General features: G+C 34.9%; 2 protein-coding genes across 4 annotated transcripts; one reads left to right on the top strand and one right to left on the bottom strand.

Annotated features, from left to right (window-relative positions):
• Positions 1 to 1066: 1066 nt before the first annotated feature.
• LOC125785641 (uncharacterized) lies at positions 1067 to 10161 on the bottom strand. 2 transcript variants are annotated; one of them, XM_049469601.1, is made up of 5 exons: positions 10107 to 10161; positions 9858 to 9983; positions 8104 to 8247; positions 2852 to 3121; positions 1067 to 1425 (listed from the first exon to the last, which is right to left on the bottom strand). In XM_049469601.1, exons 2-5 carry the CDS (start codon positions 9946 to 9948, stop codon positions 1376 to 1378), a joined length of 555 nt encoding a protein of 184 aa, XP_049325558.1. In that variant the 5' UTR covers positions 9949 to 9983; positions 10107 to 10161; the 3' UTR covers positions 1067 to 1375. The 2 variants fall into 2 exon arrangements, with proteins under 2 accessions (XP_049325558.1, XP_049325556.1); XM_049469599.1 differs by lacking the exon at positions 10107 to 10161 and having other exon boundaries at positions 1068 to 1425; positions 9858 to 10077.
• A 97-nt stretch (positions 10162 to 10258) lies between these two features.
• LOC111192957 (uncharacterized) lies at positions 10259 to 15570 on the top strand. Of its 2 annotated transcripts, XM_022671389.2 has the most exons (4): positions 10259 to 10480; positions 12298 to 12405; positions 12587 to 12794; positions 14988 to 15570. In XM_022671389.2, exons 1-4 carry the CDS (start codon positions 10305 to 10307, stop codon positions 15441 to 15443), a joined length of 948 nt encoding a protein of 315 aa, XP_022527110.1. In that variant the 5' UTR covers positions 10259 to 10304; the 3' UTR covers positions 15444 to 15570. The 2 variants fall into 2 exon arrangements, with proteins under 2 accessions (XP_022527110.1, XP_022527111.1); XM_022671390.2 differs by lacking the exon at positions 10259 to 10480 and having other exon boundaries at positions 12083 to 12405.
• Positions 15571 to 17016: the final 1446 nt, after the last annotated feature.

Genomic DNA, 17016 nt, shown 5'->3' on the forward strand with positions numbered 1-17016 from the left:
ATTTATACTATTTAGCGGCGCTACACTGGAAAACTCACCTTTTAAATATGAGGCATGCGTCTCCAAGATATTTAGAGAGGTGAGCTTGTTCAGATTTCTGAAGGCAGGTAAACGCTGCTCTGTTTGCTGCTAGTTAGATTAGCTTGTCTCCAGTTTAAAGTTAGCGATGTTTAGGTGTAAAAGGGATCTGTGCAATCTGTCATCATTAGCTAAGATGCTTTCACTGCTTTTTACATTCTAATAAACTAATGGGTAACGCACGTTAGCCGTGTTAATCCACGTTTCGTGTAAATTAAGGTTAACTTCAGCACGAGTGAGGGGTTAGTATATAAACACACAGAAAGGAAGCACTTTCCATCTTTTTTCCTAACTCTCACTGTTTCTGTTAGAAAACCCTGAGGGCAGCATTCTCCTCTGTCTTTGTGTTTTATAGTTTTTAACAGATAGAGAGTCTGTTATGCTGGATATTTTACTAAATACAGAAGATTATATAATCTGTCTAGCTGTATTTGAACTGAGCTAAACATTGCTGTTACTGAACTGGAGTTTTAAATACACTTAAGTAATGTAAGTCTAGTCTACTGAAAGCCAGTAATGTTAGTATAAATCTGTACTGCAGTAGAAGTGGATCATTTCAGAAACTTGACTTTATTCCTCCCACCTCCATTATAGGCCACTTTTTTTAAAATATTTAAATGTTAGCTTAATTTAAATGTAAAAAAAACTAAAGGCTCTTATTTAAAAAAAAACATAAGCAGTAAATTATCTAAAATTACAACAAATAGAAAATAGAAAAACAGTAAAACATATGTAATACATACTTTTTATATGACCAAAATTAAACTAGACTGAAATCTGACTAAAACTAATAATATCCGATAGACTAAAATGTAACTAAAACTATTATACATTTTAGTGAAAAGACTAAGACTGTATCAAAATCACCTGTCAAAATGAACACTGTGATATACTCTTGTATTTTGCTTTATGTAGTTGCCTGCATTCAGGGAGGGGAATGATCTTTTGATTAAATATAATTTTATAAAAATAAATAAAGTGTTATTGCAATTTAAATTAAACAGACATATAATGTAAAGGGTCTTACATATTTTTTAGTTTATATATTTGTCCCCTTTTTAAAATTAATTTAAAAGCTGTACCCACCTGGCAAGATGTTAACATCCTAGTGTCTGTCCACAAGGCTCTGAGCCTGCTAGTGATTTTGGCCATAACTCCCTTATTCTGTCACTTCTGAGTAAAAATAGAAACCTTTAAGTGTAACAGAAAGTGATTTGATTTATATCGTGATACATATCGATATCGGCTGATATGAAAAACTATATCGTAATAAGATTTTTTTCCATATCGCCCAGCCCTAGCGAAGAACCTTTCTGTATCTCCGGACAACTTCTTTTATGCTGCTCACTAGACAAAACAAAACAGAGATTAGACATAAAATGGGCAAAGTGTTTCTTAATATCAATATCCACAAAAAAAAATGGCTATGAAAAAAAAGTTATGGTAGGCTAACAATCATACAACATCCAGGATAAGGGTTGTTGGCAACACACTTTATGAACTGTGCCCACATAACCCTTTTGTAACTCCTTATTTTAAGACTGTATTATGTGTCCCTAAATGTGTAAAATATTCAGCTCCAACGAAAGGCCTGTTATTTCCCCTTCACTGCAACAGCATGTCGATTACTGACCAAAGATTCACTCATGAACACCTGAAGATGAGGAAGTAGGCCTGTCGCAATATCGACGCTACCATATCGACTTTTTGTGCGATATTTTTTTTTTATCGTGACCATTTTTGCCAATGTCGACAACAGCCAGTAGGTTTCCACGTGAGCGAGGAGAACCATCAATGCAAAATAGCCAGTATGTGGACTTTGTTTCAAAACAGTGGCAACAAAAGCTGGCAACACTACTAACCTGAGATCTTATTTAAAGCACAACCATCCAGCCCAATTAATCCAGCTGAATATTAAATACTGTTCCCCAGAGAAATCCTGCCTCAAGCCCCACACACTAAACATGCTGGTGTTCCTGCTCTAAATTTGTCTGACAGTTACATAAAAAATACATTTATAGCAAGAGCTATGGCCTGCTGTGCTATCTGTGCCTTTGATCATATGGACACGTGTGTTAATGTGTGCTAATGTGTGTTTTATAGCATATACATATATAATCAGAAAAAAGTATCTGCAAGTGCCTTTGTGTCAAGAGTTAAAAAAAAAAAACAGTTACTTTATTTTTTTATATAAAGGTCTGTTTAATATTTAGTGCAATTTATTCTTACATTCAGCTGTTCCATATTTCAGGTTATGTTACAGGTTTTGATACGAACAATTGAAGCAGTATATCCAGTGTGACCTGACTTTAAATGCTATACTGTTCAAATCAGTACAAAAAATATATGCAAATAATGAGTATTCCAAATAAAAAATAATTTTCACTAACATTGTTTTACTGAAAATAGTATAGTGCAGTTGTTCTCAACCTTGGTCCTGCAGAGTTTATACTAATTACAGCACTCCTGATCCAACTATTCAACTGTCAAGCTCTCACTGATGAGAACTTAGATGTGTGACTGCAGGAAACACTAATACCTGCTGGCTAGTAGTGCCCTGGAACAGGACTGTTAGCCATTGATACAGTCTCTGTAGCTTTTAATTATTATTATTTTTTTTAAATCAGTCAGTTTTAATGTCATGTAAAATCTGTGTGATGCCATTAATGCATTTATATAATAATAAAAAATAAAAAAAACATTCAGTGTTTCTGTATTATCTCTGACAGAGCTATTATCACATTATGATACAATGTCTGAATAAATTACCTACCCTTTTCTTTTGAGAAGGTTTTTTTCTCCTTTGTCTTCTTCTTGTCTTTTTTCTTCCTCTTTGCCTTTTCTTTTTTCTTCTTCTTCTTATCCCTGTCCCTTTTCATATGCTTCCACTTCCTATGCTTTTTTTCATCTGAGCTAGAGTCAGATTCCAGGCTTGATTCAAAGTCTGAAGTAGTCAGAGAATCAGAGGTAGATTCTGAGCCGGAGTCTGACTCTGTCATGGAATCCTCACCAGAGGGTCCTGTCTCTCTGTTGGCTTCATCAGCTGAAAGACAGGCAGGAAAAAAACAGCTATAAAATGTACAATAAACAGTTACTTTGAATTTTCAGAAATAGACCACCTACAGCTGCACTGATAGGGCTTAATCTGAAACCCTAATCAAATGAACTATACTGTAGTTCCCCAATGGTACCACCAATAAAAATATGATTATATTCTCATTATAAAACCACAAAACATGAATACCTAACAATGTCATATAAAGTATATAAAAATATTTAATTATTTAATTTAAATACACATCTACAAACAATCTCCTACAAACCTACATCCAGTTAGTGCTGGGCGATATAACGATATCGATTTGTTTCGCGATAATTTTTCCCTCGATGACGATGATAAGCCTGTGCAATAGAATTCGATAAACATTCATTTCCATTTCCGTCTAAGTGGCGCGGCAAACAACGAAAACACAACGTGTAATCAATCCAGAAGACGCTGGAGCAAATTAATAAATAGTTAAGAAAATTGTAATAGTTATTCTCATGCATGCAACAAAAAACCCTAAAGAATAGTGGAGTATGGCCCGACACACGCAAACAACCATAGTGTTTGTACTTTGGGAATAAACGGCCGCACTGTTCAGCACGTTTTAAATAAATTTTAAGTAAATTTTAAGCACTAAATGTAATTAATTCAATTTATATTAGGACCTCGGGGCAGGTGCTGCAAAAATGTGTATGTGGGGCGCGGATTAAAGGAAGAGTTTTTTTTGCGGAGCGGTAACAGGACAAAAACACCTTAAGAATGATGTCTAAATGACTTTCCTCTAATCTAATATAATTTAACATGGTTTAAGGATATAAAATAATTTCTAAACAAACGAACTTTTTAATATTGAGCTTATGGCCCAAGTGCAAAAACACAAAATCATTTATCATTTAGATTATCTGCCTGAACGCGAGCCCGAACCCGAGCTTGAACGCCAGCCTGACTCAGGCGCTGCATGAACTCGGGCCGGTCGAGAACACCGCTTTCCTCTCAGATTAGGCGGAAGAAAATGGTCTTTTTTTTAATGTAACAAATCACACTGTGATTTTTGTGATATTTCCCCAATTACAGCTCAGCTGCGCGTTTAAAGCTCAACGCATGAATTAATCGGTGCGCTGTGCGCCGCGCGTGCTCGCGGGGGATTTGACGCGTCTGTCAAGCAAGTTAATGGACCGTTTTGGGGGCAGAGATTAAGAAGTACAGCAGGTACATCTCAGATTTGTAGTTTAATGCTCTACTAAATTACTGGCTTTAAAACTGGCTCATGATATGGTCGGTTCTGGCTGGATTTTTTCCTGCCTACAGGCTGCATTTGACGGAAAGCAGCTCCTCAGTCAGACAACAGTGTCAGCATACAAATCGTGTGCGTTTCCTACAGGACAAACCATTTAAAAGTGCAGATAAACTCATTAAAAAATCACACAGTGTCTGTCTGGCTTAAAATACTTTTAATAAGGTACAGCTTTTAAATTAATAAATCAACATTCATTAAAAATCCGTGAGAAGTTCTGTATGCTAAATGACAAGCTAAGCTAATAAGCTAATAACATTTAATAATAACAGAAAAATAGATATGAATTTGGAAAATAACCAACTAAAGTGAGCTCAAAATACAATAATAAATATAATCTAACGAATTTCAAAATATAAATTAGAAATATTGAACTTCAATATTAAATTCAACTTCAACTACAAAAAACGCAAGGACCGATAGAACATAACGAACAGAAAAAAAAAAATTTGAAATTGGAAAAAAAGTTCAAAATGCTAAAAGAAATAAAACCTAACGAATTTCAGAATATAAAATCTAAATATTGCACTGCAGCAGTACAAAAGCCTAAGTGCTTAAACAAACAAACCAAAAAACAGCCTATCACAAATCATTTTTTGAGCCCGACCCAGCTGAGGAAAAGGTGGGAAATCTTTTTTTTTCCGGCTGGGTCTTGGAAAACTTTGTGGTGAATTAAAGGGGCCGAGTTGCAATTTTTGTTTTACTTTAATCAGTTTTTAATCCGTCTTTTTAAAAACAAATATTCCAATATTGGCTGCCAATCAGTGCCTAATATTCTGAGCTCAAAAAACGCTATTCGGGCCAGCCCTACTAATCTAATATAATTTAACATGGTTTAAGAATATAAAATAATTTCTAAACAAACGAAATATTTAATATTGAGCTTATAGCCCAAGTTTTTTTTTCAGTCATGGAAAATTGGAAAAAATTGGAAAAAAGCCCGAGTTCATGCAGCGCCTGAGTCAGGCTGACGTTCAAGCTCGGGTTCTGGCTCGCGTTCATGATTAATTTGTTTTTTTTTAAAACTAATATTGGAATATTCGCTACCAATTACTGCCAAATATCCGGAGCTCAAAAAATGCTATTCGGGCCAGCCCTAATAATTATGGAGATACAGAAAAAAATATTGTGATAAAACTTCCATCACTCCCTTATTCTCTCACTAATAAAAACAAACCTTTAAGTGTGACACAAAGTGATTTGATTTATATCGTGATACATATCGATATCGACTGATATGGAAAACTATATCGTGATAAGATTTTTTCCCATATCGCCCAGCTCTACATCCAGTTAAATTAATTGTTTCAGTTATTTTACAGAAGCAAGCCCAACTAATAGAAACCAATTTGCATTATATTCTTAATTCTTAAGTATGAGGTTACGAAGTCCTTATTATTAATGACTGGACACTGAACATTTCTGACCCCACGAAAAAGTTTCGGTTCTGATTGCAACAGTGTTTTTTTGATAAGTGTTTTGACATTTGACTTGTTCAAATTCTTGTTTGGATTTGTTTGGATGTTTGAAGCCTATTTTTATTTTAATCAAGCAGAACACATAACAGGTTCTTTAAGGGCCAACTAATAAAAAAAATGCAATAAGGTGCGATATAAGACGAGACAATATTGTTCATATCGATATAGACTACGCTGCGTTACAGTGAGCCTCATCAGTTCTCCCGCTGTGTCTCTGTACAGCTTCACCTAGCCCTGCCTCCCTCCCTCACTGAACACACTACCCCTCCCCCACCGCAGTCAGCATCAGCAGCAGAGCGGGGAGAGAGAGAGAAGGTGACAGAGAAACCTCCCGTTACATCTCATTTTTAGATGGTTTTGATTCAGCGAGTAAGATGAGCAGCAGAATAAGGTATTTTGTAGAGCGGGGGTCAGTAATAGGCGGACCTGGTCCACTATTGAGAACTAGTTCACTTCTAGAGGGTTTATTTCAAACTTTATTAGCCGTTGACAGAGGTTTTGCAGTGCAGGAAACTCAAAGATCAATCGCCTGCGTTCTAAATAAAGTGTGACGCGCACAGAGGAGAGATACGAAGCTCATCCGGACAATGTTCTTTATAAAAATACACAGTGACGGCAGAACCCGACTTTTCAGAGAAACAGCAGCGCGTCTCATGTTCTGAAGCATCACCACTGAACTAACTAACACTCATCTTTAGAGCAGACACACCCACTCTAACCTGAACTGATCAATCAGCTCCTTCACATGTGTATGAGAATAGACCTGACACTGTTTCAGCCCAGATATACAGAAAACTCAAACTGCGCTTTTTATTTTATTTTTTCTTAAGCACTTTAAATGCCCTTTTTCCAAAAGCATATATTTTATATATCCCTTGTTTTTAGGCTACTTTAAGTTAAAAAAAAAATAATTTGAGGAATTGTTTAATATATATGTTTATAATTAGTATAATTTGAAATGACTTTCAGTTGTTGATTATATAAAATGCTGCTAGAACTGCTAGGCTACTCTAATATACAGGATACGGTGTTCTGTCAAATTGTCCTATCTTGTCAAACCGTGCTGCCCTAATCTATATATTTAACTGTAAAAATACAAAAAAAGCACTGGTTTAGGGTATGTAACCAGTGACATTTCAGTAGATGCACGTTATTAGATTTGGATTGCATAAATCATTGTATCATGGCAAATGATGGCACATAGAGCTCATTACAAACTGCTTTTGTATTTATTTATAATAATAATTGTAATTATTAGTTTCCATTTGCACTTTTGTGTTAAATGCACATAAACCCCTATAAAACAGATTAATTATAAATAAAGAACATGATAAATAATTAAATTGTGCAGGTCAGAGCATGCGCAGTACCTTTGGGAGTATGTATCAATGGGTAGGACAATTCGACAGAACAACGGCACTGAATTATAAAAATACCAATATAAAATTTGGATCATGCCTCTTTATCTCTAAAGTATCTTTTTGATATTACCTTATGGGATAAAAAAAAAGAGATATATATCGTATATCCCAATTCAGAAAAAAATTATCAAGATATAGTTTTTGATCCATATCGCCCAGCCCTAATCCAATCTATATATGAAAAGAGAATGTAATATATACTGCATATATATACACACACAAAAACAGTGTGTTTTGGACACTATGAAATCAGTGTTAAAATTTAAAATTGTGACTTGTAAAGAGTTAATTACTTGAATTTCTTGCCTCTTGTGTTTGAGATCATCAGTGGTAAAGAAATATTCTAATTATGAGGAGCAAGAATTACTCAACTAAGAACTATTCAAATAAAGGTCAGTCAATCTGAAACATTTTTGAAAGCATCCTCAAGTGCAGTCACAAAGACCGTCAAATGTTACAATGAAACTGGCTCTCATCAGGACCATTTCAGGAAAGTAAGACCGCAAGTTACCTCTGCATTACAGGATAAGTTCATCCTAAGTTAAGTTCCAGCCTCAGAAACTGCAAGTTAACCACACCCCAGGTAGGAACATCTAAACACTTCACAAAGTATTCTGTTTTTTGTATTGTTTTTTAACACTATTAAGTTTGTACATGATTCCTTATGTTTTCCTTTATAGTCTAAATCACTTCACTATTCATTTACTATGTAGGAAACAAAAATAAAAACATTCATTCACTCTCACACACAAACACACACACACACACACACAAATATAACCGTACCTTTCTTTTGTTGGTCCTCCAATTGTTTACGCAGAAATGCATTATCCTCCTTTAAGTCTTTAATTTGGTTTTCTAAATGTTCAACCTTACTTTGCCATTTCAGAACATCTTGTTTAAAAGGCTGTGGTGCATAACAGGAGGCACCTAAGAACAAATAAGGAAAATAAACATAAGAGCATTTTAGCAATATAACCCAGCTTGCAACTACTCATTAAACCTTCAAAGGTTGAGGTATCTCTAAAGTGTCAATTACACATAACTAAGTAATGTTATACACAGAGTATGGTTTTAGGAATCAAAAGGGCTTTAATCACAAATGAGAGCAACTCAATTTTAACTTTAACAAACACTGAAGTCACTTTGAAGTAATGAATATATATATATATATATATATATATATATATATATATATATATATATATATATATATATATATATATACAGGGCAATCTCAAAAAAGTAAAATATCTTTTAAAAGTTTAATAACTTTATTTCAGTAATTCAGTTCAAAATGTGAAACTCATATTATATAGATGTATTAAACAAAGAGTGATCAATTTTAAGTGTTTATTTATTTTATTGTTGATGATTTTGGCTTACAGCCAATGAAAACCCAAAAATTGGTGTCTCAGGAAATTAGAATATTATATAAGACCAATTTGTACTTTTGGCAGTGTGCCAAATCCTGCTGGAAATTGAAATCTGCATCTCCATAAAAGTTGTCAGCAGAGGGAAGAAGCACGAAGTGCTTTAAGATTTTGTGGGAAAACAAAACTGCACTGACTTTAGACTTGATAATAAAACACAGTGGATCAACACCAGCAGATGTTGCACATGTCTCTCCACACCATCACTGATTGGTGGAAACTTCACACTAGACCTCGAGCAGTTTGGACACTCTCCACTCTTCCTCCAGACTCTGATTTCTCCCTTGATTTACACATGAAATGTAAAATTTACTGATGATCAGTGATGGTTTGGAGAGTCATGTCTGTCATCTGCTGGTGTTGATCCACTGTGTTTTATTATCAAGTCTAAAGTCAGTGCAGTTTTGTTTTCCCACAAAATCTTAAAGCACTTCATGCTTCCTTCTGCTGACAACTTTTATGGAGATGCGGATTTCATTGTCCAGCAGGACTTGGCACACTGCCCACACTGCAGAAAGTACCAATTGGTCTTATATAATATTTTAATTTTCTGAGACACTGATTTTTGGATTTTTATTGGCTGTAAGCCAGAATCATCAACAATAAAATAAATAAACACTTAAAATAGATCACTCTGTGTGTAATACATCTATATAATATGAGTTTCACATTTTCAACTGAATTACTGAAATAAAAAAAGTAACTTTTTAAAGATATTCTATTTTTTTTAGATGGCTCTGTATAACGTTATATGATTACATGATAGTAAATAACTTAATATAGCACACAATATTTTTCCTAGTTAACTCATCATATTTTATGTACAAATGTACTTAGATCAGAGTATTCAAAATCAGCTAGTCAGCTGACTAGCTAACCTACCTAGGTTGGTAACTAGTTAACTAACATTAGCTAAGAAGAGTAAGCTAGCCAGATCCTTAAACATCAGTGGTAGACAGCTGGTGCTTAGTACATCCACTAAAATGCTTCACTGAGCTGCACGTAGCATGACAAATTGCAATCTTTGTGTTTCCAGAACAATTTAAACACGATGTATAACATGATTATTAGTGAAATATTTCCTTAAAAGATAACTGACTACCGTACCCTGAACCACCGTGCTCTCCTGACGCCTTTCCTCTGCCTCATCTGTGGCCAGTAAACGAGCTCTGGCGCGCGTTTTCAATCCTGCAGCCATTTACCCATCTAACACACGCGTGCTCCTGAGTTTTACTGCAAATTACACAAAAAAAGAAAACTGTATTAAGCTTTGTTCTACAGCCAAACCAAACGAGCAGCACCTCAAGCCGTTTCGTGTACAGGCTCGGTAAAAAGTACAAGCAGAGAAAGACCTACCTAACTTTAATTGAGCTCCGCGGTCAGAGAGTGGGGCGGGACTTCTTCATTCCAGCTCATCACGTCTTCCAACAGCCAATCAGAGAGCAGGATGAAAAGCCACAGAGACTTTCAGCAAATGAAATAAAAGCGCGCCTATTCTTACTTTAAAACAAACAGAGCTTAAAACAGTACCGTGATTAGGTGGCTACAGAAGCAATGAGTATTTTACGAAGATTAATGAAAAATGTTTATGTAAGAAAAAACAAAAAAACATCTTATAACCTGATCAGATGGATGCAAAATGAAAAATTACTAAAACGCAAACTAAAATGCAAGAGGTGTAACAAGAGGATGAGGATGGTACATTCCCACTGTGCTGACAATTTTATATGGTAAGGTCATTTTGTTTATATAAGCTAATTGGAAAATGTACAGTCAGTCTACAATCTAAGACATATTTTTCCTTAATATCTAAAATCTGTTACTCTGTTATAATAAAATAAACTATTTTATCACAACATAAAATACCTATTAACCAAAGTCTGCAGTAACAGAGCTGTTACTGTCTTCGCCGTTATATCAGAAAATGACTGACAGCCGCTAGGGGGAGCCCGCGAGAGAGTCCAAAATGAATGGGAGTGAATTAAGCTACACGGCTAAAAACACAAATAAAAAATACGAACTATTCCCTAGGTCGGGATTTTTCTTTAATATAGGAAAGTAAAATGAAGTATTTCCTTAAAAAAGCAAAGAATACTTATCAACATATCTTAGTGTTTCATCAGTAAACAGGTTTTAAGCTGTATAGGCGCTAGCATTGCTGCTACTGTGAGGTTGAAGATGCTGGAGATACAGTCAGAGCATGTTTGAAAGGTCTGCAGAGCTGAAACCTTTGATAAAATTTTGTGTTATAAAAATTAGTAAAAGTTTCAGTTTAAAAATTATTAATCATTTATAAACTGATTTTGCTTAAATGCTTCACATGAATCCCATTCATTTTGGCTATATATATATATATATATATATATATATATATATATATATATATATATATATATACAGGGCCATCTAATATATATATAGATAATATAGATATAGAATATCTTTGAAAAGTTACTTTATTTCAGTAATTCTGTTGAAAATGTGAAACTCATACATTATATAGACGTATTAAACACACAGAGATATATTTTAAGCGTTTATTTCTTTTATTGTTGGTGATTGAATGAAAACCCAAAAATCAGTGTCTCAGTAAATTTGGATATTATATAAGACCAATTGATACGTTTGGCAGTGTGGGCAGTGTGCTAAGTCCTGCTGGAAAATGAAATCTGCATCTCCATTAAAGTTGTCAGTAGCAGAGGGAAGCATGAAGTGCTGTAAGATTTTGAGGGAAAACAAAACTGCACTGACTTTAGACTTGATAATAAAACACAGTGGATCAACACCAGCAGATGACAGACATGACTCTCCAAACCATCACTGATCATCAGTAAATTTTACATTTCATGTGTAAATCAAGGGAGCAGAGTCTGGAGGAAAAGTGGAGAGACACACAGTCCAAACTGCTCGAGGTCTAGTGTGAAGTTTCCACCAATCAGTGATGGTTTGGAGAGACATGTGCAACATCTGCTGGTGTTGATCCACTGTGTTTTATTATCAAGTCTAAAGTCAGTGCAGTTTGGTTTTCCCACAAAATCTTACAGCACTTCATGCTTCCTTCTGCTGACAATTTTATGGAGATGTGGATTTCATTTTCCAGCAGGACTTGGCAAACTGCCCACACTGCAGAAAGTACCAATTGGTCTTATAATATAATATTCAAATTTTCTGAGACACTGATTCATCAACAATAAAATAAATAAACGCTTAAAATAGATCACTCTGTGTTTAATACATCTATATAATATATGAGTTTCACATTTGTAACTGAATTACTGAAATAAGTTAACTTTTTTTTTTTTTACTAAAAGTGGTCTCATTTTTGTTCCAGAGCTGTATATATATATACACAAACCGGATTTGCCATCTCCACATCATTGCATTCAGTTTTTATTCACAATTTGTTTAGTGTCCCAACTTTTTTGGAATCCGGTTTGTGTATATATATATTTTTCCTGAAACACAGAACTGCATACCCTACTCCATACGGTACTCTAATATGATAGGACATAAATTTTTCTACCTTTTGCAACAATTTGTTTGCCAGGGAGTGTCGAAGGCGGCATTGTGGAAGGTTGAAGAGAAGTGTGAGAGCCGAGTCGCTCTTCTCAGGTTCCCACAGTGACCTTTTTACATGGATGAAATACATACATAGGTGAGTCTGTAAATTTCGGCAATGTGTATATGCCATTGACATGAATGCCTGATTTGCCTGAGCCTAAATCTTTTGTGGTGCAGCCTGGACACATCCTCAGCGTTGAACTGAGGATGTGTCCCAGCTGCACCTTTTACCGTGTTTCAGAAAAGTTCAACACTAATTTTTTTTGTTTTTGTAGGTTCTCACAAGGCTTACAAATGCGACAGGTGGACATGATCCAAGATGGAATAACAAAGAGCACCAGGACCCTCTCTATGATGTCCAACAAACTCAAGCAAATGTGCGTCAAAAGTCTGCGAAAGTTTCGCAAAAAGAAAGGACAGAAAGTGGGGGGAGCTGACATCATTGTTCAGATTGATGAGAGCAAGTTCTGCCACAAGCGAAAGGTATATAAATTTAATTAACATAACTGAAATCCCATAGACCATTTATTGGTGTGACACAAAAAAAGTAATTGGCAGTACTGGTTTCTAAAACAAATAAGTGATTAAGCCTGCAATGAGGTACACAAATTTGTAAAATATTAATATGATTTGGATTACATATTCCAGAACCCCAGATCAGAAAAATGTGGAACAGTTTGGAAAATGCATAAAACAAAAAAAGCTGTTTCTAACATTTATTTTGACATTTATTTGATTGCAGACAGTATGAGCCCAGTACATTTTATCTGCTCAACTTCATTTAATTTCTTAATATATTTTATTTAGTAATATTAATGTTTATAAATATACGTCCATTTCAGCCCTGCCACAAATTTAAAAATAGTTGGGACAGCAAAGCATTTACCACTTTGTAATGTTTTCATTACTTCACACAACACTTTTAATCAAGAATACTAAGTGATGAAGTGTTTCAAACACTAAAACACAGACACAGAAAATATTTTAGTAAGTTGTGTATGAGTGCAGGGTTGTTGTTGTTTTTTGTTTATACATTCTCTATTGGAGGCAGATCAGGACTGCAGTCCAGCCAGCCCAGTACCCATACATTTCACAGCATGCCTATATATGTGTAATTGACACACCCATACCATGAGAGAACCTTTTAGACTTGTTGTATTTGGTCTGGAGCACACAGTGTTAATTTTCACCAAAAAGATATGTAATACTGATCACTCTGTCAACAAAACACTGTGCTTCCTCTGTGTGATGTGAGTCCAGTAGAGAAGTGGACGCTGCTTCTGTACAGTAAAGTTGTAAGTGGTAGCAGAGACTCTGTGGTTTGTGGAGGCTGCTTTTGAATCAAATCATGACCACGACATGATGTGTTTCAAATAAATTGTATTTAATATTTTACCTTATTACTAGCCTTAAATTTAATCTGTCCCACCATTTTTTGGAACGTTTTGCATGGATAAAATGCAGGAATGGGTGTACATTAATAAAGAAAAAAAGCTGAGCAGATAAAACATAAAATATCTTGAGCACACTGTCTGCAATTAAATGGTCACACACACATGAGAATGAGATGTGAATGAGACATTGCACCTCACTGTGTCTTTAAACAGCTTTAACTTAAAGTATACGCAACAGTTTTATATATATATATTAAGATTTGTACTAAAAATAAATATGACTGGCCTTCCCTTGTGTTACCCAGGAAATATCATCACATGGAGTCACTATTTGTGACTCTTAATGTACCACTACCCCAAGGAGACACCAGGCAGGATAGGCTATTTAACATTAGCTAACACTGTCATCAAAATGTTCAAATCTAGTGTATTATACTACATCTTATTAACACTGTTGTTACCCATATCACCCTTGTTATGTATCAGTCTAAATTAATATCATATATTAATCGGCTAATTTTACAAAAGGGGTGAAATGCTTTAAGCATATCAGCTCACTTAAGCTACTGTAGCCAGTGAACTCTACAATCTTCTATCCATTAATTTCCAGTGATTTTTGGGCTAGTTTAAATTTCTCCTGACATTTTTAGGTTGTCTAGTTAGTATAGATCACTGGGTACATCTTTAGTTTATTTAGGCTATGAATATTAAATATTATTTTTGACTGATGCAGATAATGGGAATAGTAGTTCTTATAATATATAATAGTGGAGCTACACTTCAGCATTTGAAACAGGAGTGTTAATAAGATGCAGTGTCATATGTTATAGATGTAAGCTAAGGTTGAAAATGTTAGTCTGTCAACCTCTGTGAGGGAATGGTACATTATGAGTCACAGTGGCAACTCTTCGCTTGGTGCTGTATATCCTCCACAAAACATTATAACAGAAAATGAACAGCAGTGGAGTACAGTCATATCTAGTTTTAGTATATATCTTTTAGGGCTGCCCCATATTTTTTCAAAAACATTTCTTTTTTCGACAATATATATTGTGATATTAAACAATGCAGGGCCCATGACATCAAGCTCTTTAAAGACACTGCAAGCCACAATTTCCCATTCACTTCTATTCAAACCATCCATAATGTTTTCCCCTACAAGGGGTGTGGTTTTCTCCCGATGACGCTTTGCACTTTGTCTCTATACAGTAAGGTTGTAGAGCTGTTATTTAAATGATTTTAAACTATTTGTACAACCCTTATACCTTTGGTCTTTTTCTAGTATGGCAAAGGTCGCTATGGAAACACTTGGAGGAGGAAGAGAACGTGGGTATTTGGAATGCTTGAAATAAGGCCACACCTCAAGCGTCCCATACTCCGCCTGGTCAAAAAAAGAGACAAAAACACACTGATCCCGATCATCAGAAAACATGTTAAGCCTACGACTCTTGTAGTAAGCGATGACTGGAGAGCTTACTCAAGCCTAAAAGAGGAAGGATATCGGCATGTAAGGGTTAACCACAGTCAAAACTACATCGACCCGATTTCAGGTCTGCACACACAAAACATCGAGAGGGCATGGCAGACATACAAAAAGGAGGTTTGGCATATGAGAGCCAACAGGTCTGAGAAATCTTTAAGAAAGCATCTCTGCTTCATAGAGTGGACATACTGGTTGGGCAGAATGCACAAATATGGGGTGCTTGGTAGACTTTTTAAAGACATCAGATGTGCATAGAGCAAAAAGGTAATTCAGTATACTGTTTTTGATATTTCAGTAATGTGTATGTTTTGTTTTATTGGCTGTTTGACCTGTAATTCTGAAATGGTTTAAAAATGACTGTAGTAATGTGATATATATATATATATATATATATATATATATATATATATATATATATATATATATGTGTGTGTGTGTGTTTTTTTTTTTTTTTTTTTTTTTGGTGTGTGTTTATAATCTTTATTCAGAACTTTATACCCCTCTAGCCCACACCTGGCATTAAATGGTTCCAATAGCTTTGTTTATTAATCTGCCCTAGGGAGATATATATTGTTGGCATTACTTCTCTAAGGGGACTAAACAAGTTAATGTTAAAGTTAAAGTTAATGACCTGTTAAACGGTCACTTCTTTCAGACATTTTTATTCACAATTACCTGGAAAAATGTTTCATATAATATTTGTGTTTATGTGAAAAAATGTGTAATAAAACCTCTTCTTTTTCAAATCCCTTGTACTTATTCCTCATTGCATATCTATGGTAATGTAATGGACATGAAGCTGAGAGTCAACTGACATGCAGTTGACACAAAGAAGTTATTTAGCTTAGTTAAAGTTGACTATCATGGTTTTACTTTACTTGGATGGTCCAAATGATGATTAAAATACATGTAAAAGGTGAGTCCTTGACTTTCAACATATATTCAGCATATACGCAACTTAGTGAAATATAAACTAAGCTGAGAGTCAACTGACATGCAGTTGACACAAAGAAGTTATTTAGCTTAGTTAAAGTTGACCATCATGGTTTTACTTTACTTGGATGGTCCAAATGATGATTAAAATACATGTAAAAGGTGAGTCCTTGACTTTCAACATATATTCAGCATATACGCAACATAGTGTTCAAACAAACTCAATTGAGGGTCAACTGACATGCAGTTGACAGTCTATGTTTTAATTGCACTAATTGTTGTTGGGTGGTGCAAAACATAGAGATGTCATGTTACACTAAGGTGCCTATCAGTAGATAAATCTTTGCTAGATGTAGTTGAGAATTTACTTTTTATGTTGTTGATATGCAGTTGACACGTTGTTGAGATGCAGATGACACTCACCTGATCATCTATATGATATAATGTGATGCCACTATTGACAGAGGAACTTGATATTCATGGAACAGTTCAGTGACATGTTTTTGATAGTTAGTTTACACTCACTTTAGTGTCAAAAATGGACCATCCAAGTAAAGTGTTACCAAATATTTTTTGTATGAAACCTTGTACAGTAAATTTCATTGTTGTAAAATGAATAGAATTTCTTTTTACCCCAAAAGTGGTTAATCATCCCAGACCCGGTTACTGGTTCTGTAATAATACAATCAGAGGCTGTCAGCTTGAAAGACTTAAACTGACTCAGTTTTCATACACAGGAAGTTCTTGGGACAAAGTGAAAATGGCTTGGCCCCATTTATGAGTTGGTATGACACAGTGACTCATGGACTGGCTCCAAAGACATTTGAGGTCAGTCCATATTCTGGAGGCGTACCCAAGACAAGTGATACAGCAGCTTTGCAAGTTAAAGTAAATG

Source organism: Astyanax mexicanus, chromosome 21 (genome assembly GCF_023375975.1).
Source record: "Astyanax mexicanus isolate ESR-SI-001 chromosome 21, AstMex3_surface, whole genome shotgun sequence".
Classification (NCBI taxonomy): domain Eukaryota; kingdom Metazoa; phylum Chordata; class Actinopteri; order Characiformes; family Acestrorhamphidae; genus Astyanax; species Astyanax mexicanus.